At 38.8% G+C, this 19,132-nt stretch overlaps 1 protein-coding gene across 1 annotated transcript in view; it reads left to right on the top strand.

Moving 5' to 3' along the window:
• Positions 1-19,132, top strand: part of LOC107738387 (cadherin-13-like) — a 363,553-nt gene that overhangs the window by 305,594 nt on the left and 38,827 nt on the right. The window contains exons 10-11 of the mRNA XM_016550141.1: positions 12,724-12,906; positions 13,628-13,881. Of these exons, the coding sequence (XP_016405627.1) occupies positions 12,724-12,906; positions 13,628-13,881 (437 nt within the window). The remainder of the gene's footprint in view (positions 1-12,723; positions 12,907-13,627; positions 13,882-19,132) is intronic.

Raw genomic sequence — 19,132 nt, 5'->3', positions numbered from 1 at the left:
AGAACTGCTGTATTGACCAATCAGTAGCCACGTTTATATCGATATCAGTTTTATAACGGAATATTTAACCCTATGAACAGCTGACTATTGTACTACAGTATCTTTCTTTTGAAATGATTTACAGTGGTTTGAAGCAGCTTAACACCTGCAGTCATTTACCATGAGAACAAACACTCAAACTTCTCAGTTCAGAAGGCCTTCACCAATCATTTCCAACTGTCAATCACTCAAATCACGCGTATACACACAGAAGCCCTCCCTGCTCGACCAGGGCCTCAGCTTTTCACTCAGATACACTGACCTTGCGAGAAAAAGCCCCATGCATCAATCACTCTAATCTCAGGTGCGCTGCAGTGACAGCTGTGATTCACAAATATATACTCAAACACAAAGGTGATGGACTGGGTCCTTTTTGATCGCTTATCCTCTGCGACCTCCCGTTTGCGGTCTGAAATGATTGTGTTGTAATACTCAGGGCCTGCCCTGGCAATGATAGTCTGTCCATGGATGGAGTGTATTGTTTGTGTGTGTATTGTTGTAATCATAGGTATTGCTGGACTTTTTAAAACTACATATTATAGCTATAGGCTATAAAATACACATTAGTCTTCTGCTAAATAGTCGCAAACAGAGGCAACCGCTGCCATTCAGCAGTATAAAACCCAGAGGGCAAGAAAACTGCACTTATCGTATGTGCAAACTTAAGCTGCGTGTCCATTTGAGCCTACCTGTGATGAATTTGTCAGAAAATGCTACACTTGCACTTTGCTAGCCAGCGGAGGGAAAACAACTACGCCAGACTGATGCAGAGCCACCTATTTTGAGCTGTATGGGTTTTTAGAGGAAGTGCCCTGGGCTGTTGTCAGATTGCCAGAGACATCACTTCCACCCTCACTTGGCCCATTCCCAAAATGCACTGATGTGCCAGGAAGAGGAGCTTTCTGACTGGTTGATGCGGCCACTCATTTGGGTTACCTATTTAGAGTGTCTTTGACAATTGCTGCTGCCTTGCTATAGGGTGTTCACTGTAAATACTATCAAGTTCAATATATGCAAAGAATTTGCATAAAAAGTATTTTCTGTAAAAACAATGTGCTCTTCATATTGAATGAACTTAGTTAACCATCATAGTGGGACTTATTTATTTTATTTTATGTTAATATATTTTATTTGTTTATTTTTAATTTTAGTAATGAGTGGAGATTGTGGTTAGATCAGAAATTGCCTGTTATTAGATAAAACTCTTCTATAAGTTGTTTAAATGAAAGCCAATATCCAGATTGACTAAATTTACTGTGGATAACATTCTAAAATTATATAATATTACTTTCTATTTTCATAAAGTAAACATCTGTTTTTGTGCAAAGTAATTGGATCTGCATAGAGAAAAGTGATTTTAAATGAGCTAATGTTCACCAACACTGATCAAATACTTATTTACGATAAAACAATATATACAACAACATAAATAGAGCTACTATTTTAGATAGTGACATTTATATGAACATTTATAAGAGTATCTGTATTTGTATCTGTCCTCATGTCACTTTACCCTGCTCCTTAACAACAAGTGTGTTTGTGTTCAGTATGTTTTAACAAGCACTTTCCATGATACATTTTCTCCATTTACCAGTCTGACAGGGTCTGAGTCGCTTTTTGCACACGCTTGAAAACACTCTTGACTGTGCTGTGAAATTCTGCAGTAGGAAAGCCCGCTGTCTCCTCACAGGTGCTTTTTGAGTGCATGTCTCCGTTTTTGGCACCAGTCCACCCTACGGGACTAGAGAGCTGTGGTAGTGGATCAGCAGAATATCCCCTCCTCTTCCTCTTAGAGTGCTGTATCTGACAGACCTCAGTAAATATTCATAAAAAACACCTTTGAAAGTGGAACATTTTGAAATTTCAGTCTTTTTGAAAAATGCCTAAGCTGGTTTGCTGGCCTTACTGCCCTTCTGGCTAGACCACCCAAGCACCAGCTTGACCATGCTGATGTCAACCTCAGGATTTAAAGCGATAGTTCAACCAAAAATGAAAATGCTGTCCTTATTTACTCACCCTCATGCAGTTAAAACCTCTGTGACTTTCTTCTGTTAAACATAGAGGGAATTTTTAGAAATGTCACAGTTTTTTTTTTTTTTTCCCCATACAGTGGAATTCAAGAGGCATCATCACTGTTTGGTTACCAACAGTGGTTTTGGTTCTTTTGTGTTCTGCTGAAGAAAGTAAGTCAGGTTTGGAATGATGTGAGGGTGAAAAGGAAATTTTCATTTTTTGGGTGAACTATCCCTATATGTTCCTTTTTCTTCAAAGACTAAACAAACTCAGTTCCGCCTCACAAATTCCTGAAATTCAGCATTGTTTTATATTAAATACAATTGGCTTTTTTTTATGCAGCACATACTGCTTCACCATTTATCATTCTGCGATAAAGCCCAGAAGTGAGATAATGTACTTTGTTATCTCCTACTAATTTTGCAAGAGTGCAAAAAAACCTCAAAATCATAAAAATTCTAAATTTGTTCTTTTTAAATGTAATTTCGAGGGGAAACAAGAGTAGAAAAACACACCACCTTCTTACGTTTCAGAAATGTTTCTTAATTAGATGTTTTAATTTATACATAATCACAGGCTAGCATGCACAATCATAGCTCAGTCTACCTCAGACAGATTTCGAGTATATGATCATCGCCACAGTTTATCATTTCTTGGTGGACCCATCCGGTCATTTATTCTCATTAGCTGGTCTAGTTGAATGGATGCATTTACTTTCTGTAGTGTTGTAGCAAAAAAAAAAAGAAGATGATTGCTTATAGAAAACTGTTTCTGTCTCTGCTCCAGTGTGAGATCCTAAGTTAGTTCACTTGATTGTAAAACCAAAAAATAGGCCTAAACAATGAAGCTGTATTATGTATTTGCATCAGTGACACATCTTCCCAAAGATCTTTTATTTAATATCTGGTTTTTTATGTTACAAATTGCTCATCACAGTGAAAATCAATTGGAATTTAAACTACCCCCATTGAAATCATATCCTCAAATGAACCAGGAAGATCAATGAACGTAAGATCTGCACTTCTTTTAGTACATCGACAAGCCGCTTAAGCTGCGCTAAGGTTTTCTGGTTTTCCTCAGTTCATTTCATCTATTTAGCATCTGGGCCACCGCTGAACATTCGTCTTTTAGAATAAATGTCTGAAGTGTGTGACAAGAGAATTATTGTCTGCCCAGAGATAATTGTAGGCTGCGGTCAATGTATGGGGTCACGTAACAGTGTCCCGCAGCAGGAGTATTATTAGGATAATAGCAGACCTATCCATCCTCCCTCTATTATCTCTGCCTTCCCGGGTCCCTCCGACTCACTCTCCCTGTTTCTTAGAGCCATGGAGGGAGAGACCAGAGGCTGTGTAGGTGCCGCAGGTGGTATGTACTGTACATGCCTGTCCACCCTGGCACCTTGTGATAACTGGCATCTATTTCAGATGAACCAATTCCAAGTACTGCAGCAGCCACTGATCCGGCTTATCACGCCTGCTGCTCAAGGAAAGTGACAGCTTATCTGAGCTGCCTCTCTCCCCTGCAGTGACAGCACGCTGCTGCCTCCATCAAAATGCTAATGACATCAACAATGATGGCTACAAGTCCGCAACACGATAGTAACAAAAGTCGGGCACACTTTTGGGGGGCGACTCTGAATGGATGGCTGTTCTTATTTGTACAATAGCCAATTGACTTTGCATTTGCATGGTCTCGCTCACAGCTCACAGACATGCTTGGTGTGATTTTAAACGTAGAAAAGGAATTCTGGTACTCAGTTTGATTGACTCTGTTCCAAAATCTAGTAAGCTACCTATGTAGGCTGCCAAAGTCAGCATAATTATGCTACCTTCTGACATATCTTGTTTTGGCCAAAGTTTAAAGCAGAATTGCATATATCCTTTAAAAGAAGGCAATCCTAGAGTGCATTGCAAAAAGTTCAATGGAGGAAAAAAAAAAAAATCCATCCAAGATGGTGGATGAGGTGAGGGAAGTCTCCATTTATACAGTGTCCTCAAAAGGTTTTGAAACTTCCTTGGGGTAAGGAAAGTATTTAGAATAAAACTTTATCATTTTGTGAATGGAGCTGCCTATGTAGTAGTAGACAATAATCTAACTTGGTTTTAGAACAGAGTCATGGGAACTATTAGACCATATGCAGTAATTGGGCTGTAATCATTTTGACTATCATGGTTCTTGACCTTGGAAAGTGGAAATTAAGTAAATACAGTCAAGATGTTCTCTATAACTCCTCACTAGTTTGCTATGAGACTTTGTCCATTGTGTGCAAATAGAGCCAGAGCTCACTCAATATGTTTATGGATTAAACCATTTTGCCTCCTGCTATTTTTTTTTTTTCCTTTTTTTTTAAGTTAATGAATGACCTTTCGGTTCTGCAAACATTCCTTCTTCATTATTAGTCTTAGCAACCTTTCCCACTTTCGTGTTCATTTTTTTCCCCCCCTTCCAATAGGAGGACAGATACCATTTCTAGATGCCATCGCTGGTGGGAGGTGAAAACAGTTTGGTTAACAACATCAGCAAAGTCCGTTTTAGCTCCATATTATCCATGACATGTGAAATTATGTCCCATTCCCTACTGCCACTGCACCCCATTTCAAGAACCATCCATGGTCAATTCCCACAGCTACACCAGCAATTATTGATGGTCATGGATTCTTATTTCTGGATTTTGTACTGTTTCTGGCTCATCTCTTCTCACTGTCTTACAGTTCCTCTGCAGAATATTGAGTCTCAAACTCATTGGACTGAAGTAATTTCTGAAAATGACTTACGGTTTTAATTATATTGACTTTCCATTAACAAGATAAATGAACTTTTCCACGACATTCTAATTTATTGAGATGCACCTGTGGATGAATGCGTATATGAATGTGTAATCCTATGGGAAAAGCAACATTTCTTTGACATACATACATACATACATACATATATATGTATAAAGAACCCATGACAATTCTGATATCCAAGCACCACTATACATTATTTTCCAAACAAATTTATAAGATTAATTTACTCAGAATATGCTAACATGGCATGTCAAGAGAAGGAAACCAGCTTCTAACTCTGTGTAATCCTTTATCAAATCTGCAAAGTAATTTCAGCATATTTAGCATGCATTCATATAAATTAATATTTCTCATCAGTGTGTTTGACAGGACTGAGCAGTCTTTGAATTTGTATAATGAAAACGCCAGACCACATTATAGTCGTTTAGCATATATTGTCACGCCCCTGGATTCTTTGTGTTGTGTTTTCCCTCCCCAGGTGTGCTGTGTTCCCTTTAATTAGTCATTCCTTGCGCCTGTGTTTTCCCAATCACCAAGTGTTTATTCGCCCCAGTCTGTGCTGTCTGTCTTGGTCTGAGATTGAACGTCAAACCCTGTGTTTCCTGTGTTCCTGTCTGCCCCGAGTATTCCCTTGGATATTTGAATTAAAAGACTTTCGTGAGTTTAATGCCTTGTTTCCTCGCTCCGTGCCATAGGCGAACCGTGACAGAATCTCAGACCAAAGAACAGTTACCTCCGTGTTTCCCCTCCGTTTTGTTTTCGTTTTTCACTCAGTGTTTTTTCTTTCCGTTGTGCCCCATGGATCCCTTTACTCGCCCCGAATTCCTCCTCCTCCTGCTGGAGCAGGAGCGCAAGACTCTCGAGGACCATACCAAACTGGCCTGGGTCTTGCTGTGCTCTTCCTGCTCCGGGTCCCTCCTGTCCCCTCCCTGGCTCCTCCCTCTGTCGTCTCCTCCCTGGAATCTGTCCGCCGGCCCCCTCCCGGGTGTCCGTCCTCCTCCTGAGCCTCCTCCCTAGTTCCCACCCACTCCCCTCCCCATGTTGTTTCTACGGTGCGAGGACGCACCTTCCGGGAGGGGGGAGTAATGTCACGCCCCTGGACTCTTTGTGTTGTGTTTTCCCTCCCCAGGTGTGCTGTGTTCCCTTTAATTAGTCATTCCTTGCACCTGTGTTTTCCCAATCACCCAGTGTTTAAAAGCCCCAGTTCTTTCAGTTAGTGTTTGTCGGTCCTCGAACGTCATTCCATGTGTTCCTGTGTCTCCTACGTTCCCCGTGTGATCATTAAAGACTGTGAATTGAAGTATCTCCGTGTTTCCTCGTTCCTCGCTCCTTACCTCCCGAGAATTGTGACATATATCATATTATGCAAATATTTACTTTGGAATCTCTTAATTTGCATTTCTGTGTTTTAAATTGTTTACAAAACAACATGTTCATCTCTCAATGCACCAGATCATTTTTTCAGCTTGTTAGTTTTTTGGCATGTTTATGCATTTGTGATTTTACTCATCATGAGCTGCCGTTATACTACATCTGTTGCCATCTATATGTCATTTTCATATCCATCAAGAACAGACATTCAGTCGAGGGATGATGATTTGATCATGTCCTTATTTGTCACTCAGTGTGAGCATGAGTCAGTTTAGTAAGAGAGTTAAAGTAAACATTGTCCTGCTACTATATATAGACGGGTTGAATTTGTATTTTTTAGGTGGTGAAACCCGTGATTCTATTGACATATAGGTGAGATATGATATTCTGTACCATTCAGGCACATTTTAAGTACTGAATACAGAGTAGAAACAGCCACCCTTTCTAGTGCAACACATTTAATTTTCACTACTGAGAGAGTAAGAGAGTGAAAGATTTATTAACTATAATTTTCAATTAGCAGATATTAGCATGTTTACAGTTCTGTTGTGGAGGCCAAGTCAAAGCTTGTAAAGTGATGTGTGGGTGTTTGCTTTCATTTGTCTCATGGTTTTCGTTATTTGGTGCACTGAATGGTTGTTATATTTGAAAGCACTGTACTCAATATTTTGAATCAATTTGTGTTGAGCTTCTTAATGTTTGAGACTTTCAGTTACATATGTAACTCTCATAACTTTATAGATTGAAACTTCAGCTCAAATTGGCACTAAGAAAGCATTTGTAAAATGCTCTGGAGTCAAACACTGCTCAGCAGAAGCAGAGAACAGTAGTTTATCAGTCTTCATTTCAAATGATGAGCTTTATATTATTATTATATACTTTTATTATAATTATATTGCTCAGTCAGGTCTTTAAGCTTACTTGTTCTGATTTTGCAGCATTCGTTTGAATATAATTATCCAGACTTATGCTAATTTCAGTTTCATACTACATGATATATATATAGGAGTTGGAAAATAACCAGTTGATAACCAGACGCTTGATTTGATTAAGTTATCACACTTTTATTCTGCTGCAGATAAATCTACAGTGTGAAACAAACATTGTGGCCAGTGTAGATTTTTTTTTTTTTTTATCAAAAATATATAACTTCTAACTGTGAGAAAAGAGTTGTTGACTGGTTGTATAACAACATAGTTTTATGAATATTTAATAGATGGAAATAGTTGTCAAATATTTGTTTGGTTGGTATTGTTGTTTAATACATGATTATGTCAGGACCACTATCGTCAAAGATGATTGACAATTAGCATACAGTTTGGATTGGCGGTATGGTTCTTTTCTGGGCAAGAACTCCCTGCACAACCAGGCAGCCTAGCATGGATAAGAGCAGGGAGAGCCGCGATAACCCCCCTAGTGTAAACAGTACAGAACCAACATATATGTATTGCAGATATCATTAATGTTCAATAATTTAATGTACTCATTTTAGAAATTAGTCTGATTCAAAAGGGAATCAGAAGGCCGAATCCTGACTGGATGAGAGGAGGAGCTGGGGATGGAGGAGGGTAATTAGCTATTGAGCCACGCGAAAGCTGCTGATAATACTGAAGGACCTTATATAAGGATGATGTGATAGGCGTCGTGTCCCTATAGGTAGATGTGGATCTAGCTTGACTGACGTGACCTGCCAGATAATGCTACGCTTGATTTATTGCCAATTGTTGTCCATTTATTCTCCAAAAAGGCTAAATCATTAAAAAGTCTTGGTAAACACATTTTGTTCCAAAAAATTTTTGTACATTTATTATTGAAATTACCTTATTATTTTTGTAATGGAATTCAATTTATTACTCTCCATATATTTAAGTACTAAAAGAATAGTTAATGGAACCAGAACTTGAATCTGAAATGATTTTAGCAAATGGCTGCAATATAACAAAGAGTGAAAAATTTAAGGGGGTCTGAATACTTTCCGTACCCACTGTAAGTGCTAAAATGCATTTGAGATGCAGTCACTTTGATTTTTGGCACACTGACATATGGCTTCATTGCATCTGTTGGAAAAATAAATGATTTTTAAAATTGTACTGTCACACACCATTACATACATATAAATTTAGACAAACACTAAATAAATAAATATTTAAAGATGAACAGAATTACAGTTGTAAATGCTTTATATTTTAGTCATTTTAATTAACATAGCAACAAATTGAGTGAAACTGAATGATGTGGGAATGATTATCTTTATGTTTTACCACTTACCAAAATAAATGACATTTTGATTAACAGTAGCAGCTGATAGATCCTTCTCCCGCTATCAAGTGTACATTTTTTTTTTTTACATTGACACTTTCCAAACTGTTTCAAACTGATAAATACTGACACGCTATCAGTTGTTTTGGTGTGACAAACTTCATCCCATATAGATTTCACACAATTCTGTTTTCCTAATAGAGGATAATGCCATCTTACATTCCATCTTTCATCTTAAATGTAAGACTACAAGTCATAACTCCAAGATTATTTTATGAGTCCCATCTGTCCTGTGAAGTCCAGCTGGTAAATAATAAACTACAGAAGACGTGCAACTATTTCACATGTCCTCATTAATAAAATCAGCTGTTTAAAGCAATTTGTGAACATTCAGAGATTCTTATTACATCTCAGGGGATATATATTATGACATATTTGACCCAAAATTCTCGTAAGGATAAAGCTTATAGAGATACAGTTATAGAGATTGCTGAATAACAGGATGACAGAAAAGTCTGTTATCTGAATGTAAATATGTCTACTTGCAAATCTTTCATATACAGTACTGTAGGTAAGAGATGTGCTTAGGCTTCATCCCAATTTGCATACTATCCATCATGCATGCAAGATTAGAATTAGCACATCCCAAATTATAGTATACTTAAAATAGTATGCTTAAGGTGCCTAGATGGTGCACAATAAGTATGAATGTACAATTTTAAATTAATTAGACGCTAAGTTTATATCCCAAAATCAGCAACACTTTGTGGCATGATGGTCATGCTGGTTTTATGAATTATTATGCCACAACACTGATGTACTCTCTTTTATCATACTCAGAAGTGTGTAATTTTCCATCACCAGCAAACTGCAAACTTACAGTGCATAGCAGAAGAAAACAAATTAGGATACATCACTTCATTATGTAGGTTTGGAATTTGGTTTAGTGTTTAGTTCCATCACTACTCTCACACACCTGTCTGCAATTTTCAAGTGATCCCAAAGACATCGATTAACAGTTTCAGGTGTGTTTGATTAGAGTTGGATCTAAACTCTGAGGAAAGGAAAATCTCCATAAGCAGGAATGAAACCCCTCGGCTAGTGCGATATTCTTAATTAAATGTCTACACAATTCATTAGTCCACATATATTTATTCTGGTTCAGAAAGTTTTACAGTGCAATGTATTGACATTAACATAATTCTTTAATTATTAATAATTTATTTTAAATAATTTGCATATGACCTGAAACCAAGTTACTAGCTACGCAAGTTTGGTTTCATGCATCGCTGAGTTTCAAAATGTGTCAGACTGCAAATAATAGTGTTTCACCTTAGCATTGCCACAGTGGGTGCTGAAGCAGATATTAGCATAACTTAAAAGTCTTTTAAAACTGTTGGTTTTCTCTTTCAGGTCAACTGCTGTCATGACAGAGCGACACTTTGCAATTACCTTTAAAGGGATAGTTCAACCATAAATAAAAATGTTCACCATTTACTCATTCTCATGTCATTCTGTCTTTATATAACACAAAATAATATATTTTTAAGAATGTATCAGCTGTTTTTGAGACATTTTTCTATTTTATTTTGTGTTTCACCAAAGAGAGTAAGTTTTACAATGAGATGAGGGTAAGTAAATGATTACAGAATTTTCATTTTGGGGTGAACTATGCCTTTAACATATTTTCCATATTTAGATTCATTCTTCAGACCTTCAATCACAATCAGCACTAAAAATCTGGATGGCCCTTTTTATGTTTTTATAATGTGTTACCGTAAGTTCTGACAAAATAGCCAATACTATAGGGGTCTCTGGCTCCTAATGAAGGGCCGTCAGACTGTAGAACATCTCAATCTGCCATTCTGAGAGGCTCTGAAGTGAAAGCATTACCTGTGGCATTAAAAGGCACCTGTATTGTCTTCCATGTTCACATCAGGAGAGACTCTTCACATGACTCTCACTCTCTGAAGGCTTCTGGAGTGCCTTTCACCTCGAAAGTGTTCCCAGTTTGGCTGAAGATGGAAAGTGTTATTTTGTAGAATCTCGTTAAGCTGTGAAAACAGCGTGCAGCTTTTTTAAGTAATGTAAGTCAGACAGAATTTCTCAAAAGGTCATGAATGTTGATTTGTTTCCACGAACAGATGTCGAGACGAAGGGGAAGTTACAGTATCAGGTGCGAATTTTCTGAGCTATTTGTTACTAAAGCAGTAGCACAGCTCAAAACGAATCTCCAATGATGCCTTCACACTGCGCTACATTACTGATAATGAATGCCAAGCCAAATAATCCCAGTCATTCATGGCTTCCGGGTATCACCACATCAGTGCCTCTGTAGGAAGTGATTTATCTTTCTCTGGCCACACGCTCTCTCCCCTCCTCACTTTTCATGTGTTCTGTTGCTGGGGGCTTTGACTAGGTGGCATTTACCTCACACACACAAACCCACCCAGTTCCCTCAGTTTCGGGGTTCAGCCTCAGGGTTGATAACTTCTATGTTTGTCACACTGCTGGTTGCTTTGTGAACTCAAAAGGGATTGGGGTCTTATCAGTGGTATGGCAGGGCCAGGGTATCAACAACCAACAAAGATTGAATACATCCATCTGACCGCTTCACTGCTCCAGATGATTAAATGAAACACGACCGGTCAGCGATGTGAAGATGCATAGCGTGGAGCTGTGCAGACGCATTCGTGTCCCTCGGTAAACATTTGTGGCAACCTTCGTTTAATTGTTTATTCCACACATGATAAAATCTTGGTTGATAGCAGGAGAGTATCTCCTGCTGCTGTGATTTTGACAGTGATACACCTGCAGGGCTCACTGTAGACACAATGCTCTCATTGCAGCTGAAGTAATATGTAAGTGATGTAATCGTTCCGTGGCCTTCAGCAGACAGGTACAATCTCATCTCCTTTGACACACACACAAGTTTTAAGGACATGGTGAGCTGGGCTTGTGTTTCAGAAATTAAAAAAAAAATTAAATGGAGATCTATTTTCAGAAAAGGATGAAGCGTGGCTTATGTGTAAGGCTGACTCCAGGAGTGCTTTTCCCCCTCTCTCTTGTAAGGAACAAAATCGCCGGGTTTTTCTTCATATTATTGAAGAAGTTATTCTTATTGGGAGATGGGCCTTAGAAATGAAAAATCTATATTTTCAGGTGTAATAAAATGACTGAGGCTAGAAGTCACTGCCTGCATCTACTGCCTGATATGTCTAGAACAGGTTGTGGTAGCAGTACATTTTCACACATAATGTGAAAAAGTGAAAAGCTAAGCATGAATGTTGCCAATATAGACGTGCCTCCATGACATTAAGGATTTTCTTCAATGGTAATATTGGATGGTTCACTAGTCTGGCTCCGAACTCAATAGGAATAAGTTAGAGAGAGGGCTTAGTGGCAGTACAGCCCCACAGGGTGCTTAGCATTACTTTCTAAACTTCGCTAATTCATCCAGCCACCCAGGTCCAGAAGCACCCTCTTCAGGACGCTGATGACCTTTGTATCCGCCCCCCTATGCCATGCCCACTGGACAGCTCTTATAAAGGGAGCACATCCCTGAGGCATTGAGGGGTTGCTCACTTCACAAGCCACTAAACAGAAATGATAGCTGAGCTGATGGGGACCAAAGCTCATCTAGCCCTTCTAGGAACACTTCATCTCCCCAAACAGGCCTGTGACATTGGGTTGGATTGAACAAGGACTATGGAGATTTGCAGCGCTCTGAATAGAGTGGCTTTCCTCCAGTGACGAAACAGAACAAGAGTGGTTTCACACAGGCTTAGCTTAAGCCTTATCTTTGACAGAGGGACCGAAAGAAGGGTAGGAGGGAGGTGGATGTAAGACAGAGATTCTGCATGTTCAAAACAAGGAAGGAACGACTGAACAAGGAATTTAATTGATGCAGCTGTAGGTAGATCAGCACTGCTTTCATTACTCAAGGTGGTGCACGGTTTTCTGAAAACAATAGCTGCCTGTCCCACTGGTTGTGTTAATCTCTGTAAACATAAGAGGCACAATTGTAGAGATCTAGTCAAAGCATTCATTTCCAGTGAAATGAATTCATTTCTACAACCAGTAACTCCTCCACTGCTCATTCTGTCTTATTATCTGAAGAAATCTGAAAGAGAATTATTGATGTGGATTACAGATAGCAAATTCACAAATTCTAAAGTGTTGCTGTAATATGATTTCCTGGTTTGAAACATTGGAAAACGTTTGACAGATCAAACAACCTGTGCTGTAGTTCCAGGCATCAGTGAATGAGGGATCAACTGGTGTGGTAGTGAACCTGATGGTGGACGACAGAGACGACCCAGCCACTGGAGCCTGGAGAGCTATCTACTCCATCATCAACGGAGACCCCAACCAGAACTTTGAGATACAGACCAATCTGGACAACAATGAAGGGATGCTATCGGTGGTAAAGGTACACAATGTTCAATTGCATGATTGTCTTGTAATGGTGAAGGCACATGAAGATCCCATTATGGGGCTTGAACCTATAAAATTTAGGTTACCAATTGAGATCTTAACTACTTATACAAAAGACTTAATAATTGTTTAAGGATCTTGTTTGGTTACTGAAACTTTAAAGTATCAAGCCCAAAAAGATGACCTTCATTAGCCGCTAATATAGGATTTCTAAGAAATTCACTTAGCTGCAGAGATAAAGTGGTAAATTTAGGGTAGGGATGTCCAATCTATCCCCATTTTCTGTAGAGCAGAGGTGTCCAGTCCTGCTCCTGGAAGGTCAACATCCTTAAGAATTTAACTCCAACTTGCCCAAACACACTTGTCTGGATGTTTCTAGTAATCCTGAGGACCTTGATTGGCTGGTTCTGGTCTGTTTAATAAGGGTTGCAGCTAAACTCAGGATAGTGGCCCTCCAGGAGCAGGATTGGAAACCCCCAGTGTGGAGTTTATCTCCAAACCAAATAAATCACACCTGAACCAGCTATTTAATGTCTTCAGGATTACTATAAACTTCCAGGAAGGTGTCTAAGAGCTAAACTCTCCAGGAAAGTGACCCTACACAATAACAATAATAATGATTAAGACTAATGATAAAGAGTCATTCGTTTGGTATAGTTACTTGCTTGTTAGTTAATTGCTGTTTCATAATTCCTTTCGCCTGTTTTCTTTCTCAGCCTCTGGACTATGAAAGTGCAATGTTTCACACACTGCTGATAAAAGTGGAAAATGAAGACCCTCTGGTTCCTGACGTTGTGTATGGCTCCAGCTCTACAGCGACTGTTTACATTACAGTTATGGATGTGAATGAAGGACCAGTGTTCTTCCCAGATCCTCTGGTTGTCATCAGAAGAGAGAATATCCCTGTAGGGAGCTTTGTGGCCATGCTGAACGCTACTGACCCAGACTACCTACAAACCCAGAGCATAAGGTTGGTGCCTTTATATTATGATCCTGTCCCAACTGTGATCCTCAGTCTTTGTTCCTTCAAGTCCACACTTTCGCTATATAATGCTGCTTAGACTGTTGGGTAATTGTCAGCTGTGGTGTGCAGCAAAAGGTTGTGTTGAGGGAGCATCTCTGGCACAAACGGGAAGCTCAGTAGCACCTTTCTGATTTATATAATCACAGATTTAACCAAGTGCCGTTATACTTTCTGTTATACTGATTCTGTGCTAGACGTGGGAGGAATAACCTTTACAAATTTGGAAACAAATTTCACATACATAGTTTGAAACTAATTTCACAGTTTAAAAGTTTGAGGTTCAGTAAATCTCTTTTTCCTGGTTACATTCTCATTGGATTCTGACAGGGTAGTTTGCAATGACAGCACAAACTAATCAAACGACGTCGAGCAGGATAGCATGACCCCTGCCACTTAGACATGTCTCAGCTTAGTTATTCTTGTTTTACCATTCTTTGTCTTGTTTCCAGTATATTTGCTGTGTTCTCAGAGTAATGTTTGACATGTGAGCACACAGCTCTGCATGAGAGAGTTTAACCATCTGTGCAGACATTCATCTTGCTGCCCAACAACATGATTGACCAAGTACTTGGAGCTGCTACCTCTAAAATGATCCTTAGGGACTTGTGACGGATCATTGCTTTAATGTAGCTTTTTACTTTCCTTTAAGCCCCATTACATTATCAACAAGGTAATGCAAAAAGGCTGCTTTTATCCAAAGCCAATTACATTGCGTTCAAGGTACACATTTACATTTTATCAGTTTTTGATTTCCCTGGGAATCAAACCCATAACCTTGATTTTGCTATCCCCATGCTCTACTGTTTGCTACAGGAAAGCTAACGTTTTATAATCAGAAAATAGCTGTGTGCATTTGAGCACATTTCTCTGTCCCTACTTCATTCCCTCAACCTTCTTTGCTGTAGATGGGGTGTGTACACATTTGCATTTGTTATGTGATCTCAGTGTAAGCTGTGCCACGCTTGTTCAGATCAGGAGAATTTAAACAGGCTCCTGTGATTCGTTGTGTCCGCTGAGCATGTATGAAACTCACAGTATGAAACTCTGCGCACCGCTGTGATCATGTGCTCTGCCATTATTACTGCTCTGTCCTGCTAATTAGAGCGAACCCTCCTCATCACAAACCATATGAGCTCTCTCCCTTCTCTTTCTCATTGTGTCCTCTCTTCATTCTTCATCTCTTCGGTATCTGTCCTCTCACTGCCTGCCTCACCTCTTTTGATCTCCTTTTGCCAGTAAAAGGCTCTTTGAAGTACCATAGCTTTCACCTGAGGCTATAAGTTGCAGGACTGATTAAGAGAATAGAACGGGCTGCAGGAAAATGAAAAGGAAGGACAGAGGGAAAGCTTGAGAGGAGACAACAGAAGGAAGACAATGCTTTGCATGTCCAATCTATCTGTCTATCTATCTATCTATCTATCTGTCGATCTATCGATCGATCATTCTATCGTTCTATCTATCTATCGTTCTATCATTCTATCTTTGGGGGAAGTCGTGGCCTAATGGTTAGAGAGTCGGACTCGTAACCCAAAGGTTGCGGGTTCGAGTCTCGTACCGGCAGGGATTGTAGGTGGGGGGAGTGAATGTACAGCGCTCTCTCCCACCTTCAATACCACGACTGAGGTATAAATGGCTGCCCACTGCACCGGGTGTGTGTTCACGGTGTGTGTGTGTTCACTGCTGTGTGTGTGTGTGGGATAAATGCAGAGCACTAATTCCTAGTATGGGTCACCATACTTGGCCACATGTCACGTCACGTCACTTCACGTCACTATCGTTCTGTTTACCTTTCTGTCATTCTATCTGTTGTTCTATCTATCTTTTATCACTCCATCATTCTATCACTTTTTCTGTACTTTTTTCCCCATTTCCTGTAACACAGTTCTTATATGGCTTGCAGGTCTTATAAGGCTTATATTAGCAGAAGCTGCCCCATAGATCGCCCCCTAGCAAGGACAAAGAGTACAAAAGAAAGTGAAAACCCATTGATCTGCCTTTCTACCTGTGTCCCATGGTACTTCTTGAGGACTGCATTGTAAAAGATATGCAATTAGGCTTTCTTGATAAAAGACTAGCATTAAAATTGAGGGATGGCAGCAGAATTAGTAGACTTATTAAAAACTACAGATTGTGGAATTGTTATTGGGATCAACAGAAGTATTGCAGCCTTTGATGAGAAGCCTGGAGAAGTGTGTGCACTGCTGTGAACATTGCTGTCAAAAGATGACGTAGAATTAAAGTTTGAAGTTGTATTTGTTTCTATAGTATTAGTTTATATTCTAAAAACATAGGAATGGTTCTGTTTCTAAGAGAAAAAGCACCCGTTGTTAAGTCTTGTTTGATGTCTGATTCTCTACCTTTTTAATGTGTACTTTTATTAATTTGAATATTCTACATTTTCTTTTGAACTGACAGAATTGGCATCGATTTTACCATAAAGACATATTGTTCTCTGGATTTATCATAAAAAGCTTATACAGGAACCATAATGCATAAAGAGCGCTTTCATATCCTGCCAGATTTATCTCTTTATTGATAAAAGATAAAAGGAAAATGGTCTAGAGGGATTCAGTGGAATTATTTATTAGAGTTAGAGTTTGTTTGTTTGCTATTTATCGATTCAGTCTTTTTAGTGAATTACAGGAAATTTCCAGATCAAAGAACAGTCTGATTGTTTAGGCTCTAACAGCAGTCCATACATTTAGCTTGATTCTTTTGTGAAATAAAGCTTACCACACTTCAGGATCATTATGCTTTTCAATGGCACCCTGTTGCAGATATGTTTGAAGCTCTCATTTGAGCTCAAATCAGTCTTTATCAGACATTCCTCTGAGTGCTCCTGAGGAGCATGTCAGACTAGGTTAAGATTTTGGGGTCTCTGATGTGTTTGCGCAAAGGTTTTTAGAGTTTTCTTCAGTCTCCACCCCTTTATTTAGCTCTGTCAGGCTTGTCAGGATAAGGTGAGCTGTGAATCATTGCTAGCCTGAGGGAAATCACGGACACAGACACTATCAGAATTATGAGAAGGCTCGTTGGGTGCGAGCTCCCTCACCGCCATAGGTCATTAGGAGTGATGCTGAGGAGATGTCTGTGAAATGCACTGGGTAGAATTTGTAAAATAGATTAAATTCTGTTTGCGTTAGTTTATATTAGCAAAGTTTTTGTTATTGGCCCAGTGGTTGCTTTCGAAAATCCTACTACATACAGAGTTTACATTTATACATTTAAATTATACAATTTAAATTACAATTTAACTTACAGTAACTGTCCAAATAGTTTTTTTATACTTACAGTAAATATCCTCTTTTTGTGTGTGTGTGTTTGTTTATTTTTAAAATTTTTCATTTAAAAAAAGTTTAGACAATGACTGTGATAAGTGACCTATTTTTATAACACATAAGCATACTACACTTCAGTCATTGTTATTGCTGAAAATATTAGGGGCCCATTCATACACCCAGCATAATGTTTTTTGCTAGTTTCAGCCCGACGCAGTTATCATTTTCACGTCCTGCGCCACGTTGTTTAAATAGCAAATGCATTTGCACCCATTTGTGCGCCTATAGGCGGTTGCACAACGCATATACACTCTGCTTATTACACACACAGGGATGCGCAGCAGCACACAAACATGTCAAATATTAAAAATGAAAGGATTACAATGTAAAAGATTATTATTGTGCCCCGTAGATGGTCTGCTCATGTGCGAGGTTAAAGGTTAGAGGTTAACCTTTCCTTTCTGGGAAAGCATCCAGTCTTTGCTCTTGCAAATTCTGCCATGTAAATAGCAAATTCGCCATGGCGCGAGCGCAACTGGCTTTTAAAGGGAATGGGTGATGAGACTCTGATTGGTTTATTGCACATTACGCCCAAAACACACACTTGACTCATTAAGAGAATAGATACAACCCTTTTGGGCCATTTTTCCGTCATTAAACTAGCAAAAGTGGATTCGGACATGCCCTAAGTGCACTTGCGCCATGCACTTTAGATGCGCTTAGATCATTAAAAAATGGCCCTAGTAGTATGTAGCACATATCTGCTTTTTTTTTGTTGTTTTTTTATGGGGGTTTTTTTTGCTTTGTTTGTTTGCTCATTGATGTTCGGCTTATAAAAACTTATTTTGGGTCCCAGAACTTTTCTATAGAATCAAGTCATGTCTCAACAACTGAGTTTGCTTTCCATGAAAAGGACTCCATGATTTATTTGGATCATACGCTAACAGTAGGGGGTCAGCATGATTTTAAAGATCATTGTCATCAAAACTGATCCTAGTCAACAATCTTTTTCGGCAACCCATAACAATTTTGTCTTTTTTTGCATGATTTTTCCATCACAATCAATAGATAGTTATTGGATATATTGTTACTACAGTAACCCTGAGCAAAAAAAAAAAAGTCATATCCAAGTGTCTGTATGGAATATTATAACAGCAGATCTAGGGTAACGGTTGATCCCGTACAGAGTACCATCCACATCCAAAATGTAGCGCTTTCCCCTGGATCAGTGCATAAATCCCAGACCAACTCTACTTCAAAGCTGTCTTTGAGTTGATCTTGCTCCAAAAAAAAAAAAAAATTCAGAACAGTCCTGTATACATAATTCTGAGTTTGTTCCTCCCTTTGGCTGTGCCATAGTTTAAAGCTCTGAGAAAAGGAAGAGAAAGACACCGAAAAGACGGCTGGAGCTTGTTTGTGTAGGGAATTTCTCACATATCTTTATATACTGCATGGTCAGGATCAAGAGCAATCATTTCTGTAGACACTTATTATTTATACATTCTACAGATACTAGAAATTTGCCACATTGTGTTAGATTGCTTTCTAATTAAAAAGTGTTTTAAGTTGATAGAATATGACCATTTACTACAATATTTCCTTTTTTAATACACTACGAGTTAAGTTTTAGAACACTCACTTTTTCAGTTTTTATCTGGAATTTATTAAGTGTAATACCTCAGATTACTTTGAAATTAAATTTAAAAAAATAACCAGAACCAATCAAATTTTGTGTATTAAAAAAATTTAATGGAATCTTTTCAGTGGGTATAGAAAAGAATCACCCCCTTTAAAATAATCATGCACCTATAGCATGGCGCCTATAGCATGGCATTTGGGTTGGGTTGGGTTGGGTGAGTGAACGTGTATACACACACACACATATATATATACTGTATATATATATATATATATATAGA

The sequence above is a fragment of the Sinocyclocheilus rhinocerous genome, unplaced genomic scaffold (genome assembly GCF_001515625.1).
Source record: "Sinocyclocheilus rhinocerous isolate Xijiao unplaced genomic scaffold, SAMN03320098_v1.1 scaffold975, whole genome shotgun sequence".
NCBI lineage: Eukaryota > Metazoa > Chordata > Actinopteri > Cypriniformes > Cyprinidae > Sinocyclocheilus > Sinocyclocheilus rhinocerous.
This window is presented reverse-complemented; position numbering and strand designations above follow the sequence as displayed.